The sequence below is a fragment of the Muntiacus reevesi genome, chromosome 4, assembly GCF_963930625.1.
Source record: "Muntiacus reevesi chromosome 4, mMunRee1.1, whole genome shotgun sequence".
NCBI classification, from domain to species: Eukaryota; Metazoa; Chordata; class Mammalia; order Artiodactyla; family Cervidae; genus Muntiacus; species Muntiacus reevesi.
Genome location: NC_089252.1, coordinates 117,050,678 through 117,074,142, shown reverse-complemented (window position 1 = coordinate 117,074,142; position 23,465 = coordinate 117,050,678). Strand labels below are relative to the sequence as shown.

The 23,465-nt window shown below is 65.1% G+C and overlaps 1 protein-coding gene across 4 annotated transcripts; it reads right to left on the bottom strand.

Moving 5' to 3' along the window:
• Positions 1-6,462: 6,462 nt before the first annotated feature.
• GATA2 (GATA binding protein 2) lies at positions 6,463-22,104 on the bottom strand. 4 transcript variants are annotated; one of them, XM_065934032.1, is made up of 6 exons: positions 18,822-22,104; positions 12,852-13,128; positions 11,834-12,475; positions 10,375-10,520; positions 8,435-8,560; positions 6,463-8,103 (listed from the first exon to the last, which is right to left on the bottom strand). In XM_065934032.1, the coding sequence occupies exons 2-6, from the start codon at positions 13,078-13,080 to the stop codon at positions 7,804-7,806; spliced, it is 1,443 nt and encodes a 480-aa protein (XP_065790104.1). In that variant the 5' UTR covers positions 13,081-13,128; positions 18,822-22,104; the 3' UTR covers positions 6,463-7,803. The 4 variants fall into 4 exon arrangements, with proteins under 4 accessions (XP_065790104.1, XP_065790106.1, XP_065790105.1 ...); XM_065934034.1 differs by lacking the exon at positions 18,822-22,104 and adding an exon at positions 15,965-16,851; XM_065934033.1 differs by lacking the exon at positions 18,822-22,104 and adding an exon at positions 14,370-14,675.
• Between the last annotated feature and the right edge of the window lie 1,361 nt (positions 22,105-23,465).

Below are 23,465 nucleotides of genomic sequence, written 5' to 3'. Positions count from 1 at the left end.
CTCCCCAGGGTCCCCCCGGGAGCCCTGCAGTCAGGGCTGGGGTGAGGGGCTGGGGGCCAGATGGCTGGAAGGAAGCAGCTGGGCTGGGCCCCCCGAGTCCCCTCTCCAGGGAGGAGCCCCAGCTCCAGCCTGCATGCCAGTGGGAGCCACCCTGCCTGCCCCTCCCGGGAAGCAGCCCCCAGTGTCCCCAGCCATACGGGAGGATCGTCCGGGGGCAGCCCGCCCTGCTAGGGGCAGGCCGGGGGGACATGCAGAAAGCACCTGCTGAACGGCCAAGGCCGTCCCCTTAGCACTCCCGTCCACACCAGCCGTGGGTGCCCTGAGGAAGCGAAATCAAAGTGGTCGCCAAGCACGTGGGCTTCCAGGGGTGGAGAGAAGCCGTGGGGCTCCGTCCGAAGCCCCCTGAGCTGGACGGCCCCAGAGGCGTCTCCTGCTTGGGTGGGCTGTCCAAGGGCGGAGGACCCTTCGCCTTCCTTATGTTGCCCTTTCAGCAGCCCTGCAAGGTGTGGTCTGCCTTTACCGAGGAGGGTGAGGATTCAGAGGGGCTCAGTCACTGCTCAAGGCCGCAGAGCAAGGGAGAGGCAGTGCTGTCTGCCCCACAGCCAGGCAGCGACACTGCTCAGGGACTGGGGACCCTGAGGGGCTGGGGGGAGGGAGGAGTCAGGTAAGGCTTCTGGTAAGATCCTCTGGAATCTTTGGCTGGGGTTTTGAGGGGTGAAGAGGAGTTCTCCAGGCAGATCTTAAGGGGAGAACCCCCAAGAGAGAGACTGACCAGAAACAAGGCAGAGCAAAGAAAAGTTCTGATGATGATTCTTTATTTTCTGCATAACACAAGCAGCAGCTTGCAATAATAACACAGATTTATAAAGTGAAAAGTACCATCTCCCCACCCATTGCCTCTCACACTTCCCAGAAGTAACAGCTATTACTCACGAGGTATGTCTTCCCAGATTTCTTTCTATATCCACACAAATATTTTTTTTAAAACAGAAAAGTCTGCATTACATATAGTTCTGCATTTTCCTTTTCTCCCCCCCAAAAAACCCCTGCAGTTGAACGTTTTATTTCTAGTGTTTCTGGGAAGTGCTCCTGAGGCGAGCTTGCTGGGCCAGGGAGCACGTGGAATTCCAGTCAACATTCCCACAAAGGGCACGTGCCAGCAGCCATCCCTACAGTCTGCCGGCCTTTTCCATCTTCCTGAGAGGAGAGGTTGAAAGTGGTGCCTCCGTGCAAAATCTGCATGGACTTGATTCTTCCTGGGGTTGAGCTCCCGTCCAGATGATCGCCGGGTGTTTACTTACATGTCTTTTGGGAAGGACCCTTTGGTCTCTCCTTTGCCTGTTTTTTTTTTTTTTTTTCGGGAGGGGGGCAGGGATGGGGGTGTGACAGGCAGCTGTCTTTTTATTACATGTTGCATTTTTTTGTTTTGAGTTTTTGCATATCAGCCTAATTGCAAAGTTTTTATCTCCCATTTTGCAATGGTTATTCTTAAATGATTCTGTTTATCATTAAAGCTATTAAACCTCATTGCGGAATAGTTGGAAAATGGGGAGAAGAAGGAGAAATTGTCTATCACAGAGACGTCACCATCTGTTAATGTTTGGGGACGATTCCTTCCCCAGACGTTGCAGCGACTGTTGTCACCGTGCTGAGCACGCGGCTCTGGAGCATCCCCTTCAGGAGGCATTTTCAAGGCTTTCTAGTGGGTGTCCTGTGGCTCCCTCACCTCCCTCCTTTTTTTTTCATTGTGGTAAAATACGCTTAACATAAAGGTTACCATTGTAACGTGTCCAGCCACTGGCCGTGAGGGCTTCCCCACTCATGTGCAGCCCTGACCACCGTCATCTCCAGGACCTCTGCATCTGCCCGAACCGAAGCTGTCCCCCGTAACCCACGCCCCGGCCGCCCCTGCGCCCCAGCCTGGTAACCGGCCTCTCCTTTCTGTCCGTGTGCATCGGGAGGTCTCGGGACCTCAGGCACGTGGAATCAGCCAAGATGTGTCTTTTTGTCACTGACTCGTTCCACTGAGCTTGAAGTCCTCACGGTTCATCATCTGTGTTGTGGTGGGCGTCAGAGTTCCCTTCCTCTCTGAGGCTGAGTGATGCCCCACTGTGTGGATGGACCACATTTGCTTTATCCGCTCATCCATCAGTGACACTTGAGTTGCCTCTGCCTTTGGGCCGCCGTGAATAAAGCTGCTGTGAGCATGGGTGCCAGCAGTACCTGCTTGAGTTCCTGCTTTTACTTCTTCAGTGAGGAAACACTCACCATGCCCTCTTCTGAGCATGTAGGCTGCATCCAGCCTCTCAGTTTTATAAGTAATGATACCCTGTGTCCGAGTTTCTTGCTAAAGGTATTTGGAAGATTACTCGGCGTTCTAGCCTTGGAGCCGGAATGTGATCCCAGGGCTCATTTCAGACGCTCGGCATGACCCCAGGCGTCATCCCCACTCCTTCCCTGCCCCAGAAGGTTTGCAGCCTTAGCACATTTCCTTAAAATGGGCCCTTCTTTCTCTTTGATTCCTTCCAAGGCCAGACTTCACCTAGAGCTTGCGGTGTTCCCTGGCCATTCTTTCTGTCGGAGAACCAACCTGGGTGACCCAGCTGGGTAGGTTGCAGGGAATGGTTTTGAGAACAACTCCTTGAGAAGTCAAGACGTGGCATAGACTCCATGGGATGCTGGGACTCAAGCCCCATGTCCCCGAGACCCAGACAGGCCTGGGCGGGAGGGGCCCAGTGGGGACGGACCAGGGCTTCTTGAGGGGAGCAGCGCAGAGACGGCCCTACACACCCTCAGCCCCTCAGCGCCAGCTCTTCGGCCTCTTTTTAAGTAAATCTCCAGTTTTTTTTCCTTGGGTGTGCCAGATGGCTTCCAGGATCCCAGTATCATGACCAGGGATTGAACCCAAGCCAAGGCAGTGAAAGCCTGGAACCCTAACCACTGGACCACCAGGGAACTCCCCGAATCTCCTAACTCAGAAGTATTTGCAACCCAGTCATATTTTTGTGAAACATTGTGCAGCCTGAACAAAACTTGTCCGCCGGCTGGTCTATCACCCAGGCTGTTGGTCCCAGACCTGAGCAGGCCTTCACCCGTGGAGGTGCTGCTGGCTGGGTGTTCAGACCCCTGGGACCGAACAGCCCTGCACCCTGCATCGATGCAGGATACCTTGTTGATCACCTGTTACCTTGTCAATAATCGGGTGTCTTTCGGGCTTACCCGAGTCTGAGCCGCTGATCGGCTTATTCTGTCCGCCCAGCCACGAGGTTTGAACGACGGAGATCAGAGGATCTTGTTTAATAGTGGAAAGCCACGCACACACACTGCGTTGTTTTTCCCTAATTTTCTGACTTGTTCTGCTGGTCTTGTTAGTTTTTCCAGATAAAATTCGGAATCATTTCATCATTTTGCCTGAAAGCAAAACAAGCCGGGCTGCCTTCTGATGTGCCGGCCGGCGCTGCGGCTCAGGACACGCCGCCCCCTCCGGGCCGGTCCCGTGGCTCACCTTCCCTTCCTCCCAGGTGAGCTGGACGCGGGCCTCCCGCCCACGCCTCGCTCCCCCGGGGTGGGGTCGGTCTGGGACCCTGGGGCCTGGGACGCTGGCTCCCTGCTCTGTTCCCAGGAGCGGGGAGGGCGCTTGGGGTCCAAGCCGGACTCTAAGAGTTACAAGGAGGGGTTGGGTCCATCCTCCCACAAATGGGAAGAAGGGGCCCCGCAGGAGGAAGGGCCCGGCCACCTGCCCCCCACCCCCGGCGCCCGGCGCTGCCCGCAGAGTCATAAAGGCCCCGGCGCCTGGAGCGCCCGCCAGCACGCCCGCCCTGCCTGGGAGCCGCAGCCACAGAATCGAAACTGCTTCCAGCACGGTGACCCTGGGCTGTGGGGGACGTCGCTGCGGGCGGGAACAGCACTGCGGGAGCGGGAGCCCGAGGCCTGGGCTGGAAGCTGGGCCCCCGGGGCCACCGTCCCCCTCAGCACCGCGCCCCCCCCCCCCCGCCACCCCCCACCCAGCTCGGTCAGAGCCCCCCCGCCCTGCGAGCCCGTCGTCCTGGTAACAGGTCCCCCCAGCAAGGAGCCTTGCGTGTCTCGGGCCCACCCCCACGCCAAGAACCAACGGGGCTGGTTCCCGTGTGCGGGATCAGTGACCGGGTCTGGTTCACGGGTGTCTGAAAAGCACCCACCAGCGACCCAGTGACCAGCCAGCTCGCAGAACCTTCCGCAGCCGTGGCCCGGGCCCCTGCAGGGGCTCTGGCGGCAGAAGGGGGCGGGGAGCACTGGAGAAGCGTTGGGGACAGGGAGGCCTCTTCCAGGGGTCGTCCCGGGCTGTGGATCTGGGTTTGGGTTGGGACTGGGCTCTGGTTCTGAGCTGCAAGCTCTGCTTGAGGCTCGGGGCCCACAGCAGGCCCCGGGGTTCTGAGCTCTGCTCTGACGCCCGATTCTGAGGTCTGGGCTCAGGGCCTCAGGCTGAGCTCCCGCAGGTACGTGCTAAGTTCTGGGTCGGGGGTCAGGCTCTGTGCCCCGTGCTTCGGGCTCTGGCTTCCGGGAGCAGGTTAGTCTTCGGGCTCCAGGCGGTGGCCCTGGACTCTGGGCGGAGGGCCCGTTGGCCACAGGCCACGCGGGGTCACCCTGCTGCTTACAGCCTGGAGCGTCCTCTGCTCGGGAGCGGAGACGCTTGCTGGTCTTGTGGGCCACGTAGCCCCCAGACCACAGCAGGGCCAGGCGTGAGTGCGCACTCGATGCCCCGTCCGAGTGAGACACCCTCTCTGGCAGTCGGGAGCTGGGGCGCAGGCCAGCAAGACCCCAGGAGGGGAGGCCGAGCACGGCGGCCGGCGGGGAGGGGAGATGCTGAGAGCCGGCCTGGACGACACAGTGGGCTGTTCCTGCCCCACCGAGGGTGCGGGCAGAGGGCACAGCAGAGGCAGCCTGAGTCAGGGCCCCAGGCAGGCACTCCCCTCCTCTGTCCTGACTCGGGGGTCATCTGAGAGCCCCAGCAGGCACCCGAGCCCGCGCCCTCCAGCCTGAGGTCTGGGCTGAGGAGGGTCAAAGAGGAGCTTCCTGGGCAAGGGATGTGAGGGCTCCCTGGGAGCGGGCGGCTGGCCGTCAGAGACGTGTCGCCGGGGGCCCGGGGAGCAGAGACGGCGGGGGTCAGGTCGTGGACGGCGAGCAGAGGGACTTGTAAGGAGGGACGTGACCTTGGGGAGATCAGAGATCCTGCTGGCGGGAGGGAGCCTTGGCCGCAGGTCCCCTGAGTCACAGATCAGGGCCGTGGGGAGTGAGCAGGTGACGGGGCGTCAGTGTCACCTCATCTGTGACCAAGAGTGGATTCGAGTTAGTGACCCCGACCACCCAGAGGTGTGTGATCTTCCGGGGATCACGGTCCTGATGGTTAGACACTGAGGTGTTCCCGGGGACCTGCGACATTGGCGTCGCTGCTGCTGATGATGGGGAAGGAGGGACACTGGTCATCGGGGACTTGGAAGAGAAGACTTGGCAGTCACCCGCAGTGAACGCGATGACCCTCAGTGGGCAGTCGGAGGGTTTGATGGCGGGGAGGCCCCTCCGTGACCAGGGGCAGTGGTCCCGAGGCCACTGGAGACAAGTGACCACAGCCATTGCTCAGAGACGCTGGAGCTGGGGCGGCGTGGGCCTGCACACGCGGACCGTGTGTGAGTGATCAGACGCGTCCCTGAGTAGGACAGCCCTGACCGGTGACACTGGTGGCCACTCTGCGTGACCCGGGACCGCAGTGCAGGAGCAGTGGTCAGAGCAGGGGCGGTCAGACGTGCTGGCTGTCGGGGGCGTCGGCAGCCAGACGCCCCGCGTGGAGATACCGCTGGGGAGGGTGCGGCGTGGCTGGTGAGAGGTGGTCAGAGACGTGACCGGCGAGCAGCGCCAGCTCCTGGGGAACATGGTGAGCAGTCAGTGACCAGGCGCGTCCCCGAGCAGAGGCCTCGACGCAACACTGGTGATCGGCTGTTAGTGATCAGGTGTCTCTGGTCACAGGCTCTGGCGATCAGATGTGTCACTGATCAGGAATGTCAGTCGCGATGACTATCTCCAGTGACCAGCATCACTGATTAGAGAACAGCGCTCAGTGACATCACTGATCAAAGACACCGCGGACAGGTTCACCGGTGACCACAAGCACGCGGACACTGGTGAGCAGGCAGCTCAGACACAGGAGCTCGAGGATGGCGGGGCGCCCGTCCCCCGGGCTTCTCCTGAGCCCCACTGAGCCAGCACGTGGCTAAAGGGGGCAGAACCCACAGCCTTCCTGAGCCTCCCCGCACCCGCCCAGACCCCAGGGTTAGGTGGTGAGCAAGTGCAGGGGAGGCGCAGGGCCCCGAGTTCCAAGAGCCCCTCCGTCCGAATCCCGGGGCTGTAGGACCAGTGCGCTCCTAACAACCTCCACACCCAGGCGGGACTCAGGCGCCCCGCGAGCCCACGAGACAGGCCAGAGGCATTCACAAAAAGTATTTTATTATTCTTAACAGTATTCACTTTGAAGGAATAGGAAGATAGCATACAATTTTTACAGACAATATATAAATGTTGTACATAATTAACAATAACTTAGTTCACTAATCCAAAATAAAACGAGCCAAATAAAACATAAAACCAGAAAATACTGCCGATTCTTCTTCTTACGCGGATACTAGTACAAAATAAGTTACTTCCGGCTGTGGTGCCCCTATTGCACTTGGCCTACACCAGCAGTCGTCTTCCTGGGCCGGCCCCGGCCAGCCACCGCACCCGCGCAGGCTCCACTCGGACGCGGCTATGTACAGCTGTACCTTGGGAAGGGTCCAGACACCCCCAGCGTGGCGCAGAGGGCCCCGGCAGCCTGCGGGCCTCGCCTGGGTGCAAGCGCAGGCCCACCTGCCCGGTCAGCCCCCGGAGGCCTGGAGAAGCCCTGGCCCCCGCTCCCCGCCCGAGGACGGTGAGCTCTGAGCGTCTCCCCAGCCACAGCCTCGGTTTGTAGGTTTTCTTCCTTTCCACAGCAAGGGCACTCGTGGCCATGTACAATTGACTGGACCCGAAGAGTTTAAAAATAAAACAACTCGTCAGCGAGTTAAGCTTATGCAGGCTTTCTCTTTTTTTTGTTTCTCTTTTGCGTCGTGTTGGAGAAGGGGGGGGATCAGGGACTAGCAGAAAAAAGGACGTATGTACAGGGTCCCCCCGGCCGAGGCGGCGGAGGCTCAGGGCTGTGGAGGGCGCTCGAGTCAGGCTGGCTCCAGCCTCAGGACCAGGGAGCGATGTGGGAGACGTTTCCCCTCTCAAGAAAGCGCTTCCTTCCTGTGACCCAGCCCTGGCCTGGGAATCACACAGGGCCGCCCGTGATTGTCTCTGCCCTCTGAGGCCCGCGCGGCCCCCCGGGAGAGGCTCAGCCCAGCTGGGTTCGGCGCTTGCGGAGGGGGCCCGGGTCCCCCAGAGACTTGGCCCCCAGAGCCAGGCAGGCGGGCTGGCCACGTGGCACTTGGCCCCGAGAAACAAGTCTCACCATCCTCGTGAGAAACCAGAGCCAGATAAATTCCTCCGCCTACTCCCGCTTCTCCGCGGCCCCCGAGTGTCCCTCGGCCGCTCGTGTCTCTTCAGAGTCGTCCTTCACGCCCACAGTCGTCCTCGGCAGAAACCCCGCCTTGGCGCCTCCATGCCCGGGAGCAGCTTCACAGTGACGGCCGCGCGTGTCCAGCTGGGCGGGCGGGGGCCGCGGTCTTGGGGTGGGCCGGCCGGCTGGGTACCAGGTCCCCCCGCGCCCTGGAAGCACGTCCGCGGCGTCCATCCGTCGGTCCATGGGGGTGGTCCCTAGCCCATGGCGGTCACCATGCTGGACGGGTGGGGGTGGCCGAAGGACAGGCTGGAGGAGGGGTGGATGGGCGTCGGGGTGGGCAGGATGTGTCCGGAGTGGCTGAAGGGCGGCAGGTGGCCCACGGGCGCCATGTGTCCCGCCAGGGCGGCGGCGCTGAATGGGGAGGCCTTGTCCTGCACGCACCGGGACAGCTCCTCGAAGCACTCAGACCCCTTCTTGCTCTTCTTGGACTTGCTGGACATCTTCCGGTTCCGGGTCTGAATGCCTTCCTTCTTCATGGTCAGCGGCCTGTTCACCTAGGGGGCCATGCAGAGCTTTCAGAGGCCAGAGCTCCCCTCCCGGCCAGACCACACCCCCAGCCTGGCCAACGGGGGCCCCTGCCCAAGGCCCACTGCCCTCCAGGGTCTTCCCGCCCTCCCTGGCAAGAAAGGCGCCCACCCACTGCAGGCTTTGCTTCTGAGCAGAGATGGCCGACCACGGGGGGCGTCCTCCAGCAAGCTCGCCCCCCTCGTGGGAAGCCCTTCTGGCGCTCGCTTCCCAAGCCAAGCCATGCTGGGGCCAGCGGCCCAGGCCGCACAAAGCCCGCGGTCCCCAGGGAGGGGCGGGGCGGGCAGGCGGGGGACTCACATTGTGCAGCTTGTAGTAGAGGCCGCAGGCGTTGCACACGGGGTCCCCGTTGGCGTTCCGGCGCCATAAGGTGGTGGTGGTCGTCTGACAATTTGCACAACAGGTGCCCGCTCTCCTGGCGGCCGACTGGGAGGGGCGGGGCGGGGCGGGGTCAGCAAGCGGGGCTCCCACGGCCCCCCGCGACCTCCCTCCTGACCCTCACGCCACCCCCGCTCCCTTCCCCAACCCACTGAGCCCAGAAACCCAAATCTCACAGGAGTCTCTGCATCTCAGAATCAGAAACCTAAACCATCACAAAACTGCAGAATAAAGCGCTCTCGGAACCAAAGGGGCTGCAAGAGCTGCAAGGGGAAAGCAGCCACTCCCCCAGCCCCTGAACACGAATGCTGCAGACGGGAACCGAGGCTCAGAGAGGGAGCCCCTCTAGACGGCTGCCGTCCCCCTGGGCGCCCCGAGGTGGGGCTGCATTCCCACAAAATCCAGTCCTGGACACGTCCAAAGCCCCAGGGCCAGAGGACAGGGCCCCGCAGCTGCCCAGGGCAGGGACGGGAAACGCTCGGGAGTCGAGCTGCACACGGCCCAGCGCGGTAGCCACTGGACACGTGGCCATTTAAATTCAACTCAACTACAGTTTAACCAAGTTACAAATAGAGCTGCTTCAGTCTCAGCCACATTTGAGGGGATCCCTAATCACAGCACCGCTGGAGGCGACCACAGTGGATGGTGCACACCCAGAAGACGTCCCTCGGTCACAACTTACTGGACAACGCCAATCTGCGTGTCCAGCGCCCTGTCCCCCAGCCCCCAGGGTCCCGCCTGCCCCCAGCCCCTCGGGGAGTGCAGCCTGACCCGGAGCCTCGGGCTCCTGGAGGAGAAGACAGCGGCAGGCGCCCCCCACCCCAGAGGCGGGCTGAGAGGAGCTTCACCCCAGAAAGCAGACACCCTCTCCAGCCCCACAGCAGCAGCACGTCTCAGGGAACCGCGGGCGGGCGGGCTGGGGGCGGGGAGCCCAGGCCAGCAGGGGCAGGCGTGACCCCAGGCCCCAGTCTGGTCCAGAGGGGCCAGCCTGCAGCCCCGGGCGGGGAGGGGTGAGGGTGAGTAAGCAGCCGGAGCTGGAATTCTGACTCAGGGGCTGGCCTCGCATCCTCCGCCCGGCCGGCCCTCACCCCGCCCTCGCTCCAGGAAAAAAAAAACAGGGGCCCCCAAATCGGCAAGCGATTTAAGCCTCCCTCGTAAATCACTTTGCCCTGAAAAAATATATTTATTATTCTTAGCATTTTACGCATTATTTGCAGAGTGGAGGTATTAGAAATTTCAAAACAGCCCAGCGAGAGGCAGGACTGAGCCGAGGAGAGAGACTGAAAACTCGCGGAGTCCGGAAACAGATACGAGAAGTTTCCTTATCTTTGTGCTGCAGATGTCCGGATAGGAAACTCCGGCAGGAGATCCGAAAGGGCATTTTTTTTAAATCACTCAAATGAAAATACACAGTATAGGTGACTCCATGGAAAAATAATAAAGGGCAGGTTTTTTTTGGTGGTTGGTGTGTGTGTTTTATTTAAATAAGCACGAGGAGACTGTGTGTTGGGAAGCCAGGGAGAGCAGCCCCAGGCTACAGGGAACATGACTTCACGGCCCTATTTTTAAAAGTTTAACAGAGGCCAGGGGACGGGACCTGGGCCCCTGGATGCTCAGCTCTGGTGGTGGTGTTGGGGGGGAATCCCTGAAGGTACCAGGTGGGCTGCCCAGGGGAAATCGGGCCTGAAAAGAATCTAGCCTAAAAAGCCGGGCTGCCCCAACTGCCAGGGAAGTGATTCTCATGATAAAAGATTTCCAGCACCTGCATTTGAAAGCTTGTTTTTGCGTAATTAACTGTGGGCTCGGCCCAGGCCGGCACTCTGGCCCCGGCGCTCCCCCGCCCCAGGCCCCGCACTGCTCACCAGCCTCCGCTTGGGCTTGATGAGCGGCCGGTTCTGCCCGTTCATCTTGTGGTAGAGGCCGCAGGCGTTGCACAGGTAGTGGCCCGTGCCGTCCCGTCGCCACAGAGGGGTGGCCGTGGCCCCGCAGTTGACACACTCCCGGCCTTCTGCAAGGGGACGGGAACACAGGGTCACACGAGCCAGGCTGCTCCGGGCGGCGGACTCTTAGCTCCAGCCGGGATGGAGAGGGGCCAGGAGGTGGGGATCAGAAGGGAGGGCAGCGGGCCGGGGGTTCTGCTCAGGGCATTGGCTCGGGCCGGCCGGAGGCTGGGCCCCCTCGAGTCCCTCTCCCCTCCACCCCGTCCTCTCTCCCCAGCTGCGGCTGCCTCTCCGGGTCCCTGTCGCGGGTCCTCAGATTCTGCTGTCCAGCCCTGTCCTCGGTCACTTCCTTCTCTCTCCCCAGCCTCCCTTGCCTTCCGCCGAGGCCCTGGACTGGGATGGAAGTTGCTGCTCTTTCAAACGAAGTAAATACTCAGCCCTTTCGTTTTGGGGCTGAGTGGACTGAGCGACCTCGCGGGGCGGCTGCTGGGGGTGGTATTTTGTTTTGTTGTTGTGAAAAGACCATCTGGAATTCGAATAGAACGTAAAACCAATTTGAGAGAAAGGACTACTTAAGAGGCCAGCGAGCTGGCCGGAGCAGACCAGGGCCCCCCAGGGTAGGACCCCAGCGGACACGGGCGGCCTCAGTGCGAGGGGACCCTGCACGTTCCTCCCCACATCGTTTACATCGTCAGCCCACACGGGCAGGAATGTGTGGCTTCTGGACTCTGGGGCGAACAATCTACAAGTGGTCTTGAAGGAGCTGGAAGGAGGTGAGGACGGCAGGAGCCCCACCGCAGCCTCGGCGTCTGCTGCCCGGCCGGCTCCAGCCAGTCCCCGTGGCCCCGGGCAGAGGCAGCCCCTGACCCCCCAGCCCTGGGGAGGGAGAGGGAAGGACACGCCAGGGGGCAGGGAGCTGGCCGGTCCGGGAATTTGGCCTCAGGGGGGGGACTCTCCCCAGGAGATTGGGAGCCATGAGATCCCGATCGAGTTGCAGATCTAGATTCTTTAAGGGTCTGGAGCCCCGAGGAGGGCGGAGGGCACCCAGCGCAACGCCGATGCTCACGGAGCCGCCACGCCACACTCCCTGCACCTGGCGTTCCCTCTCACACCGTCGCGAGAGGTTCGCTTTAGGCTCAGGGAAGGGATGGGGGACCCCCGGGCGGGCAGTGGCCCACCTTGGAGGGGAGGGTAAGGAATGGGGACAGAAAGCAAACTCTAGGGCCACCGGGAGCGCCTAAGAAAAGGGCGAGGTCAGCAGGCACCTTCTCCCCGTTCTGGGGACTCACCCATCGCTTGGGGGCTCCTCGCCGGGTCCCAGCCCCCTCCCACCGAAGCGCGAGCCCTCCCCACTCCCGGGAGGCCCCGGGTCTCCCCTCACCTGAGCACGAGCGGGCCTTGCTCCGCTGCTTTGGGGTGAAGCTGGAGGCCGGGCCACCCAGGAAGCCTCCGGGGTGGAAGAGCCCACTGCCATAGTCGTGGGCGGCGGCTGGCACGTAGGAGGGGTAGGTGGGGATGGGGTGGTGAGTGGCAGGCTGGGTGCCCATGGCGGCCAGGCCCGGGCGCAGGGGGCTGCCGCCTTCCATCTTCATGCTCTCTCCCAGGGGCACCTGGTACTTGACGCCGTCCTTGTCGTCCCCCCGGGGGGCGGCGCTCCCCCCTGCGGAGGAGGAGGCCGGCGACGCAGCCCCAGTGGTGCTGGGGTCCGGAGACACTTCCTTGGGGGGCGTGGGCGGGAAGCCGAAGAGGTGGGCGCCAGAGTGGGCTGCGGTGGGGGTCAGGGAGGCCACCGAGCTGCCGCCGCCCCCGCCCCCAGCCCCGGCCCCTGGGTACACGGACAGGGGGCCCCCGGGGCCTCCGGCGGCCGAGGGGTGCAGGGGCGTCTTGGAGAAGGGGCTCACGGTCCAGGGGTTGTGGTGGTGTGCGGCAGCCGCGGAGAGCGCTGCCTTGCCCCCGTCCAGCCAGGGCAGCCCCGGGCTGTGCAGCAAGTGCGGTCGGCACATCTGGCCTCCAGTCAGGCGGGCTGCGGGCGGAGGGGGCGTCAGGGTGAGCCGGTGGGGGTAGCCTGGATGCCCCACGACCGCGACCCCTCCCCAACGACAACCAGAAACATAACACCCCAACTGGCAATTCACCAGGAGCGTCAGTCCCCAGCTGAAGGACAAGTGGCACAGAAGGACCCCTGGATGAGCCTGGAGGGCCCCCCTCCCCCCGGCAGGCCAGGTGAAAACGGGCAGAAGCCCCAGGGGCCCCGGAGCCTCCAGAAGAGGCCGCTGCCCGCTCCTTTCCCGCCCCGATTTCTCGGACCCCACATCCAGGAAACAGGCAGCGGGCCTCCCCGCGTCCCACGCCGGCCGCTGGGCGTCCGGGCTCCCGGTCACCCTCGGGCCGGGACTCACCGTGCGCCGGGCTGTAGGAGACGCGCGCTCGCGCGTGGGCCGGGTTGGCGTAGTAGGGATTGCCCTGCGAGTCGAGGTGGTTGAAGAAGACGTCCACCTCGTCGGGCGGCAGCAGCTGCGCCGGCTCCATGTAGTTGTGCGCCAGGCCCGGGTGGTGCGTGTCGGGGTGCTGCGCGTTCAGCACGGCGGGGTGCGCCATCCAGCGCGGCTGCTCGGGAGCCACCTCCATGGCGGGCGGCGGAGGCGCGGGGTCTGCGCGGAGGCGGCGGCGGCGCGCCTGCACGACCGAGGGGGCGTGAGGGGGGCCGTGAGGGGCGCCGCCGCGGCCGGACACCCCTCAAGCCCCGCCGCGAGGCGTCCTGCGCGCCGCTGCGCCCCAGCCGAGCTCAGCCGCGGACCAGTCCCGGGTGGGAGGAAAGCCCAGAGCTCAAAACGAAAGGAGGGGCGGGGGGAGCCGGCTCAGCCACGCACGCTCACGCGGTGACCCGGGTACCCACAGCCACACGCTTCTGCGCACGGGGACAAAACCCCGGCACCAGTGACCCCACCGCACGTAGAGAGCCGCACTTTAGTCACCCCCACCCCGCCCCGCACCATGCCACCCCGCTCCATCCCTGTGCACAAACGTGTAAACGCAGACTTAAAAGTTAAAAGCCCGGCGCCCGGGGGGCCCCCGCGGGCCGCACGATGCTGGTGACACTCACAAAACTACTCTTGGCGCTGACCTCACCCCCCCAGACACACACACGCAGGCAGCCCCACGGACCAAGCGCCAGCCCCCCGCGCGCTCCCCGGCGGCACAAGCCGAACCTCTCACCGAGGCTCCGCACAGCGGTCACCGCGGCCCAGCCCCCGTAGTGACCTCTCGGGGCCAGGCGCGCCCCAGGCCCCCCACCCCGCCCCGCCGGCTCTCGGAGCCCGAACTTACAGACGCAGCGGCGCGGGAGGGGCGCGGGCTCGGGGACGGCGCGTCCGGCGGGCCGGAGGGGTTCACGGGGTGCGAGCGAGGGTCAGCGCGCGCCTCGGCCTCGGGCCCGCCCGGCTCCGGCCGCTCCGCATCGTCCGGCCGCGCTGGCGCCAGCTCGCGGCTCCGGCACAGACATGAAGCGGGGGCCGCGCGCGCCTAAGAAGCGCGCGCCAGCCAATCAGCGCCGCGCGCCGCCCAGCCTCCGCCCCCCATTGGCCGGCCCGCGGCTCCCGGGCCGCGGACTCCGGACGCGCCCGCGGGCCGACCCCCGCGCCCGCCCGCCCCCTCCCGGCGGCCCCTGCTGCCGACGTCCCCCCGCCGCCCCGGGACCCGCGCCCCGCGGCCGGCTGCTGCGCCCCCTTCTCCGGGCCCGCGTGGTCCCCCTACCCTCCGGGCCCTGCTCCCAGTAACTACCCTCCAACCCGGCTCCCTCCCCGGGAGCCTGGGCGCACCCTCTGGGTGTTCGGGTGTCCTCTCCCGGGGACCCCAGTCCGTCCACTCTCGGACCCCGCCTCCTTTACCACTGAACGTAGCCGCGGTGGTCCACCTACCTCCCCAGGCCGTCCCGTCCTCCAGCGGGGGCTCTGGCCAGACCGGGGGCCAGGGGGCCGGAGGACAGCTGCGGGTCAGGAGCAGCGAGGGGCAGGAACTCCAGGACCCCCGTGGGCCCCTGGGCCTCGGGCAAGAGGCCGCTTAGGACCGCTGGACCCGGTGGAGGTGGCCTGGCTGGGGCTCCGGGGAGGGGGAGGGGGCGCCCCTTCCCGGGCGTGGCCTTCGCAGACCGACGGGCCGAACTGCCTGGGGCGAGGCCGTGCAGACCCGGACTGGCGCCGGCGCCGGCTCGAAGGAGACGCCTCGGGGCAGGAGGAGGCATTTTTCTTCCTGGGGGGTGGGGTGGGGGGGTCCCTAAGGCGGCCCCTGGGCAGAAGGAGAGGGTGGTCTGAGAACTAAGACCTCAGCCACCTGGAACTGCTCTCCACAAACGTCCAGTCCGGAGATGCAGCCGCGGGTGGACCCGGCCCCGCGTGCCGCTGTCTCTGCTCGCTCCCCTTGTACAGACGGGAGGCCGAGGCGCCCAGGGAGGGGGTCGGGAAAGGGAAATTGGGGAGGGGGCCTGGAACAGGTGCGGGGGCAACGGGGAGTCACCGACGTCCTCCAGCCCCTCTCCCCTCGCTGGGCCCGCGGACCTCGGGGGTAGAAGCCCAGAGGGATGCTAGGTGGGCCCACGGCAGGGGGGAGGGCCGGGGTCCCGGCCACCCCCGGGAGGCGGGGGGAGGGGCGGTGGGATTGACAGTCGGTAATTGGGTAACTGGAGGCGGCTTCTCCGGCCGGGCAGCCCCGCCACCGCGACGCCGGGCCCCTGACGTCACCCGATTCGCCAGGAAATGAACTTTTTAATAATCTGAGGAGGGAGGAAAGCCCTCGGTCCCCTCGGCTCGGGGGGCACCAGGCCAGGCCGGGCTCCGCCGGCATGCCCCCGTCACCCCCTCCAAGACCAGCTTCGGCAGCGCCAGGGGGGCCTCCGCCTGCCTCGGCGTCTCGCGGTCTCCTTCTGCCGGAGGCCCTGGCGTAGGTAAAAGAGCCGGGGGACAGGGGTGCAGAGCCCTGGGCCAAGGGAACCCGAGCGTCTCTGGCCCTTGGAGACACGTCTGCCCTGGCCGCCCGCCGCGCCTCCTGCTCCGGGGAGCGCGGGGCCGGGCTTCTCGGAACTCCGCTCCGCAGGAGAAGAGGCCGGTGCTCGCCGCGTAAGGCGCACCGGGGCCGGGAGCGAGAGCTCGAGGCCCTGAGCGCCTAGCCTCGGCTGCCGGCCGGCGCAGGTGAGTGGCCTCGGCGCCTCCCGGCTCGCGCGCCCGAAACGCGCGCGGCCTGGCCCGGACCCGCGGTCTCTCTGTACGTCTGTTTCTCCTCCCTGCCTGTAGCTTACGATTCATCAACGCGTAAAACGCGGTCGCCGCGAAGCATCCAGCCTGTCGTGCCTCCTCAGAGCCCGGCAGGGGCTTCTCAAAGACAACGCGGCACCGGGGACAATCCCCGGTGTCCGGCAAGGCCGCCCCATGGAGTTCAAACTCGGGGACCGAGCGCGGGAGGCCCCGGACTCGCAGGCCGGCCGCGAGGTGGTGAGTGCCGGAGCCGAGCGGAAGCTTACCGCCGGCCGCGATCCCAGCGTCGGCTCGCGGCGAGACGGTCGTTCCGAGCCTTCAGGAGAGCAGGTAATCGCCTTTTCCCCCTCAAAGCGCGATTCAAGTGATCTCCGGGGCTGGGTGGGTCTGCAGTTTCATAACCGCGAGCTCGGCTGCAAGCTCCTCCGGGGCAGACTGAAGCCCCTCCGGGGCAGCGTCCCGGCCACCGCAGGGACGGAGCGACCTGCCCGGTGGGTGGCTGCTCTAGCCGCAGCCCCGCGCTGCTCGCCGGCCCAGCGCAGCTTGAGGCCCGAACGGGGGGATTTAATTACTCCGCTCGGCGGCTCAGAAAATCGCTGCGAAGAGGAGCTTAGCAGCGCAGTTAAGCAATGCTCGAGCCGGGGTCTCCGGAGAGCCACCCCAGCCCCCGCTTCCCGCAGTCCCGGCCTAGAGGGAAAAAGGGAAAGGGGGACCCAGCCTGGTCTCCCGGGAACGGGGGTCGCCTTCCCGGAGAAGGCAGGCGGGCAGGCGGCCGGCTGGGCCGAGGCCTCCACGGTAACTGAGCCCCTGCGTTGGACCCGGGACTAACGCCCTCTCCCGCAGGAACGAACCCGCGGGGAGAGGAAACAGGGCCCCAGGCAGCTCGCCCCCAGCCGGCCAGTAACGGCGGGTCCTCGGGAGTGTGTCCGCTGGACAGACCGTGGGTGCTAACCAGGGGCGTCCCCCACTGAGCAGTGAGACCACCGGATGGCTGCTGCGGGAACAAACCTCCAGGGAGGCTGAGGCCAGCTCCCAGCTCCTAGGATGGCCTGGGCTGGGGGGGGTGATCCGGGGCTGCTGAGAGCGGATTTGTGTCAACTTAGGGCCTTGGACTTTGGGGGTCTCCAGACACCCACTTTGGAGGCACGTGTTCCTTTTTTTTTTTTTTCTTCTTTCTCTTTTTTTTTTCCTTCTTTTTGTTCACTCGAAAGGATTGTTGCGAATGCGGGTCGCTGCCCTTTGCTCTCACTGAAGCTGTCCCTTCCCTTACATGGGAACAAGACTGTCCAAAGGACTGGGGAAGGGCAGCCTCGAAAACTGAGTTTTCTAACAACCTTTTTCAAATGACTGGAGACTCTCCGGTGGAGCGTGGCTTGGAGGCGCCTGGGTGCTTTCGCAGGGAGCTGGGGGTGCAGACATCCGGAGCCTCAGCCCCGCGCCCAGCTGCCCAGGGCTCCCCAATCCCGGACAGCCCTCTTCCCCGCCCTTTGTTTCAACTTCGCTCCCCTCTGGGACCGTAAGTTCGCCCTTTCTTTGTAACCGAATTCTTCTCACCTTTTCCTGGGGGCATCTAATTGGCCAGCAGTGCAGGGCGTTTTAAAGAAATCCATTTGCTTAGCAGCTGCCTTCCATAGGGATATTTAATTTGCCCCCCTGCAGCACCCCCCAGCTCCACTCTGGCAGTGTGACTTGAGTGCTCCTGAGGAGGAAGAGGGGACTGCTCTGGCCAGAGGGGTTCAGAAGTCTCCAAGGCAGGGCCTGAGATCGGGCCTCAGCCGTCCTCCAGAGGGGGACCCCCGAGCGGGGACCAGGAACCAACAGCTGCCCCTGCTCCTTCAGGTTCACTTCCAGCCCTAAACTCCAACTCGCCCTCTCTCCCGCCTCCCTGCTGATTCTCCCACTCCCTCTATGTTCTGGGCCTTTGTGGATCATAAAGACCAGGGCTCAACGTCCTACGTGTGTCGGCACCCTGGGCCCAGGCTCCTGGGTGATCTTGGAAGGTTCTACCCGGCACCTCCAAGCCCGACAGCGTGGGGCCCTGCTGAGACCTGCAGGCAATCAAGCGCGATTCCCCCTCCTCTGCGAACGGCCACGGTTTGCTCAGAGGCCTGGCGGCCCTGCAGCCCGGCAGTAGGACAACGGATAAATCCGTTTCGTTAGATGCAATTTGTCTGCAATTTGTCAACCCGGCTGGGAAACGCGCCCCAGACGCCCGGGCTGCCGCTGGCCCTTCCTGCTTCTTGGATCCTGACTACTCATGAACGAATCCCAGCGCGAAGAGCCTGCGTAGACCAGAGCTCATGGCCAGATGTCCCCGACCCCCGGAGACCTGGCTTTTTCCAAAACAACGAATTTCCTTCCGTGTTTTCCGGGAAAGGAACGGCCGCAGCATCCGGGGGCCCTGAATGCCAGACCTTTCCCCTCGCGGTTGGGGCAACCTGGAGTTCAAGCCTGACCTCTGCGGAACGATTCTAAATGCCCTGGGTGTAGACAAACCCACACCCCCGCCGTCTACGCCTCCCACCTCCCCGGAGGGAGATCCCCGAGCCGGCGGAGGCCCCATTCTTATTGAAATTCCACTAAAAGGATTCCGACTCCGGCATGGGGTGGGGGGGGAGACTTCCAGACCCCAGGTTCTCCCCACCCGCACCCCAGCCACACAAGATAAAGGGCCGCGGGGCGCGGCGCGCGGGGGCGCACGCAAGAGCGCGCCGGGTTAAGCCGCGCAAAGCCGGCGCACGGGACCAGCCGGCAGGTGCAGCCCACGATCGGCTGCCCGGCTCAGGCGCATCGCTGCCGCGGCCTGGAGGTGGGGGGCGGCCAACACAAAGGGCCCAGCCCTGGAGCTGGGGCGGGACGGTGCTCTCTGCGTCTCTCTGAGTAACCGCGACTCGGGGCCTACGGCTCCGTTCGAGAAATGGGAAGGCCTGCTGGCCACAACTGCCCAAACGCTCTCTCCGGTTTTGGCCCCTATGACCTGGGGTTCCAGGTGCTCAGATAGCTAGGGCAAGCCCTGAAGGCCACATGTTGGGGGGCACCGGGCCAGGCGGACCGCGCGACTAGGATGCCAGGTGGGCGAGCCAGGGGCTGGCAGGGCCCTGGCCAGGCGGAGGGTCGACTTACCAAGTGAGATGAGGTGGGCGGCGCCCCCGGGCGGCCGGGGCTGGGGCAGAGCGGGGCGCCCAGGGCGCCACGCGGGCAGGCCGCGTCACCAGCGGGGCCCGGGCAGCGCGGAGAACGGCCTCATGGTGTGCGGCGGGCGGCTTTTGTTTGCGGGGTGGATGACGGGGCGACGGCAGCCAGGAGGAGACGTGAGCGGTGAGCCCGGCAGCGCTGGCCCTCCCTGCCCCCCGCTGCCGCGGTCTGCTTTTATTTCGACAGCACTTTGGGGGTGGGGGGGAGGCGGGAGCGCCGCGGGGGGCAGGCAGGAGGGTGCCCGGGGCTCAGTGCCCAGCCTCCCTGGTCCAGCGGCAGCGGCCGGGGGGCGGTGGGCACTCAGGGCGCCTCTCCCAGTCGCCTCCACTCCAGCCCACTCCCGCCCTGGCAGGGGTGCACACGCCGGGATGTGCTCAGAAAGGCCTGCGGTCTGTCTTCCGAGACGCTCCCCCGGGACCGCCAGAGACACGGGCACACGCGCTCACACACGCACGCACACAGATGCCTGCTCCTCCTCCGACCCACCTCCAGTCACACGGTCACACGTACATCCGTGCACACGCATTAGCACACTCGGCGTGGACGGACATCCTCGGGCAGGAGGTTTGGGTCACACCGATGTGCACACACTCAAATGTAGCTTAACGCACACCTGACATTCACTCCCAGGCTGATAAGTCTGGGTGTAAACAAAGCCCACGCCCTGGCCCACCTATACCCCACCCCAACTCCAGAGCACGCCAGAGGATTTTAGAAGTGGAGTTTGAGGCACTGCCTGGCCCTTCCCAGGGGAGCCCTGGAGGGAGCGGGCGGTGGAGGCAGAGAGGTGTTCTTGGGAGGCTGGGTGGCGGAGCGGGGAGTCTTCACCCCAAGAAACTCCTGGGGTTGGGAGCTAGGAAGGCCAGTTCTTGAACTTCCAAAGTTCCTACCAAGAGATTCAGCACAGTAGCTGGAGCCCCATTCCAGCTGCCCAGGGAGAGTGAAAGTGCCCTCGGGGACCTTCGGCCCAGAGACAAAGTGCTTTGCCTCCAGAAGCCTGGGAAGCGCTTGCCCAGGTGCGCTCAGAGAGGAGGCGTGTCCGAGCTGCCGAGTCAGGGGGCATCGCTGCGTGGGGGGCTTTCTCGGAAGCTGGTGGTGACTGCGAATCCTCTGGGCTGAGTGCCCGTGTGTATCTGTGGGCATTTGTGAGCACTGTGGAAGGGAAGTCTGCAGAGCTGAGGCTATTAGTCTGTCCGCTTCCTCTTGTGGGTCCTGGGTACTTTGTGTATAGTCTGTGTTCTGTGGGTCCCTGTGTGTTGTGTGTGGCTGTTTCAGAGGCGACCCGCCGTGCACTCGGGAGGGAGGGAGGGAGGGAGCAGCGCTGGAGTTGGATGTGTGCCCCTGTACATCTGTGAGATCAGTGTGACAGTGGACCTTGTGATACGGAGTGGGTGTTTCCAAGAGTCTGTGTACACGCTGCTGCCTGTCCCTGTGGACACACACCGGAGTGGGGCGGTAGGTCTCTGGGTCCCCGTGTCAGTGAATTGGGCTGTGGGCATCCGTGTGGTGGATCCATCTGGGGGCCGTGTGTGACTCCTCCCAGTGCTGCTGTGTCCGCGGGCTGTGGAGGAGTGTGTCTCTGGGCGACACTGCGTGTGTCTTCCCAGATCGCCTGCCGGCGCACCTTCCCTGACCAGCAGGGCAGGCCGCCAGCGGAACCAGGGTGCCATTTGCGAGGGCACTCGCTGTCTGTCTGTGGGAGGGGGAGATGAGCTGATAAGGCTTATCTGCCAAAGCCAGCGCCATGCTGAATAACCGCTCTAATGAGGTGGCCTCCTTGGGGGGGACGGGGGTGGGGGCGCAGGAGCGCACCCCCACAAACCCAGCGGGCGCGGCGTCTGGAGGGCCTTTTCTAGTCTGCCCTGCTCCCTGGGAGGGGGAATTCCCGGCCTCCACCCCAGTTACCACCTCCCTTCCCGGCAGGGCTGGAGCCTCCCTAGGGTGGATGGAGACATGCAGAGTCTGCTAGAAAGGCCCAGAGAGACCGGTGAAGGGGACAAAGCAGGCGGACCCCAGGACAGGCTGTAAAAAGCAGCAGCAACAGAGGGCCTGGTGGAGGGTTGGGGGACCCTCGGGGACAGAAAGAACCAAAAAGTAGCAGAAAGAAAAAAAAAAAGTGGCAGAGAGGGTTGGAGAGATGGGAAGGAAAGCAGTGAAATGAAAGTGTTAACCCGAGAAAGAGACGCGGTCAGAGAGAGGAGAGATACAGAGAGGAGGGCACCCGAGGGGCTCCTAGACCTCGGCGGGGAGGGAGAGCGGAGAAAGGGCCCCCCGGGGAAGGAGGGGAGAGAGGGGCGCTGAAAGACAGACTGGGCGGGTGGCAGACAGGACGGACCGCCAGCCGCATCCCCCAACCCCCGCCCCCCGCACTTCCGAGCATCCTCGAGTGCCCAGGCCCGCCGGCCCGAAGGGCGTGAGCGCGGAGCCCGCGGGCAGGCGGGCGGGGCCCCAAGGCGCGGGCAGGGGGGTCCGCGCGGGGCTGTGCCGCTGTCCGGGGGTAATTTTTCATCTCGGCCGGCTAATCTTTGTTCCCGGCGAAGATAATGAATAGCCAATCGTTATCTGCCCGGCTCCCGGAGGCTGCCCGAGAATGGGGCTGTACAGGGTTAGGGAATTGTTTCCAAAGTGCCGCGGAATAAATGGTGTTCCTTATCTCTGCCTTCCAGATTATCGGAGCCCTTTCAGAGCGCGCACAACAAATGCGCCCGCCATCGAATGCATCATTTACCACCGCAGATCCGCGCGTTGATGGGCAGGCAGATAGCCGTCCGCGGGGGGCATTCCGGCGCCCGGTGCGCGGGCCGCCGGCCTGCCTGCCTGCCGAGGGCACCCGAGTGTGTGTCCCCGGGTGTGCCCAGCGTGTGCAGATGAGCAGGGCGATGTGCCAGTGGGTGGGCACCGAACGAGCAGGGGCGTTGGCGTACCTGCGGGCAGGTCGAACAAGTGTGAGGTGAAGAAGCGGGGGTGTGTGCGCAAGCCAAGTGCGGGGGAGGTCCAGGTGAGGCTGCCTGAGAAAGGGGTGCTGCGTGAGCGTGCGGGCATGCGTGTCCCCCAGCGTGAGCAGACACGTGCGAGGAGCGGTTGTGGCAGCCTGTGCGTGCAGGCGTGGTTGGGGGGCTCTCCACGTGCCTGCCCTCCGTAAGGCCGGACGGTGTGTATCCGGGCGTGGGTGTGCCACAGGCCCTCGGGTCCACACGCTTCTGGGCGCGTGCATCTGCTGTGTGTCCTGGGGAGGGGCAGGGCGGGGCCGTCCCTGGGCCTGCCTGTGGGTGCGCCCCCCGCCCCCTGCAAACACCGGCCGGCCCCCTGCAGCCAGAGGCGGCGTGTGCCAGGTACCGTGAGCTGCCTGTGAGCCAGATGAGGAGTTCGGCAACACCCAGGGGTCCCTGGCCGCCCCGGGGCGCGCCTGCCCGGGGACCTGCGGCGAGAGAGCCCGGAGCCCCGCCGCCAGAGGTCCCCGCGCCGCCCACAAAGGCCGCGCTTTCCAGGCGTCCGCGCGCACCGACTTGGACACGCGCGCGCACGCGACGGTCCCCATGGCGACGCAGACAGCGCCGCAGCCATTTCCCCGTCTCCCCGGAGCCTGTTCCACGCCGGGATTAGCTCGCCGCCAGGCAGGTCGAAGCCACAGCCACCCCGCCTGCGGCGCCGCCCAGCCCCGGCCGGGCCCGCGCCCCCGGCGCGCCCCCTGGCGGCCCCGCGCGGGAGCGGCGGGCCGGGCCTCTGTCCGCCCCACGCGTCCCCAGGCCGCCGCTCCTCGGGACGCGCCCCCAGGTGTCTGTCGGGAGGGTGGAGGGATCGGCAGGAAGCCACAGACGCGGGCTCCTGGCACGGCCACGCAGCCTGTTTGGCAGCAAGATCGCCGCTCGGAAGGACCCTCGGGAGCCTGCCTAGCAGGCCTCACCGACCCTCAGACCCGCTGCCCCCGTCTCCTGCAGCGGCCGCAGGGGCCGTCTCCGCGCGCTCTGGGGCCGGAACGCTCCCGTCCGGGCTCTGCCCGGTGTGGCCCTGCCTGGCCCTCTGTCCTCCGTCTCTGCTGGGCGTTTCGCAGTGCGGACCGGGCGCAGCGTAAACTCGCCGGGTCTGTGACTCTGCTGGCTCCCGGGGTGGAGGGCCGGCTGGTTCCGGGCAGCAGCTCGGCCCTGGAACCCTTGGGGGTCCAGGGAGTGCGGGCAGGTGGGCCGACCCCGGCACCTCCGCTCGTACGCGCTGCCCGCCGCCCACGTCCCCGGGCTGCTTGGCCCCACGGCCCTGCTGCGGCCTCCAACTCTGGGGGTGGGGGACCCCCGCCGTGTGTTTGCGAGGGCGGGCCGGAGCCCCGTCCTCAGGGAGCCCGGCCTCTCCCCGCCACCTGGGCCCCGGGAGACTTCACTCAAGATACAAGATAACTGCCCCAGCCTTGTCAGCAGGTGCGATGATGAATTGCTGTGAGCGGGCAAGAGGAGGCCACGGCCCCAGCGGGCCTCCAGGTGGAGCTCGGCCTGCCCATCTGGGTGGGCCCCTGCCCATCTCCCTCATCAGGGGCTCCTCAGCAGTGCCCATGCCTCCTGGAGCAGCTCGGGCTCTGGGGCC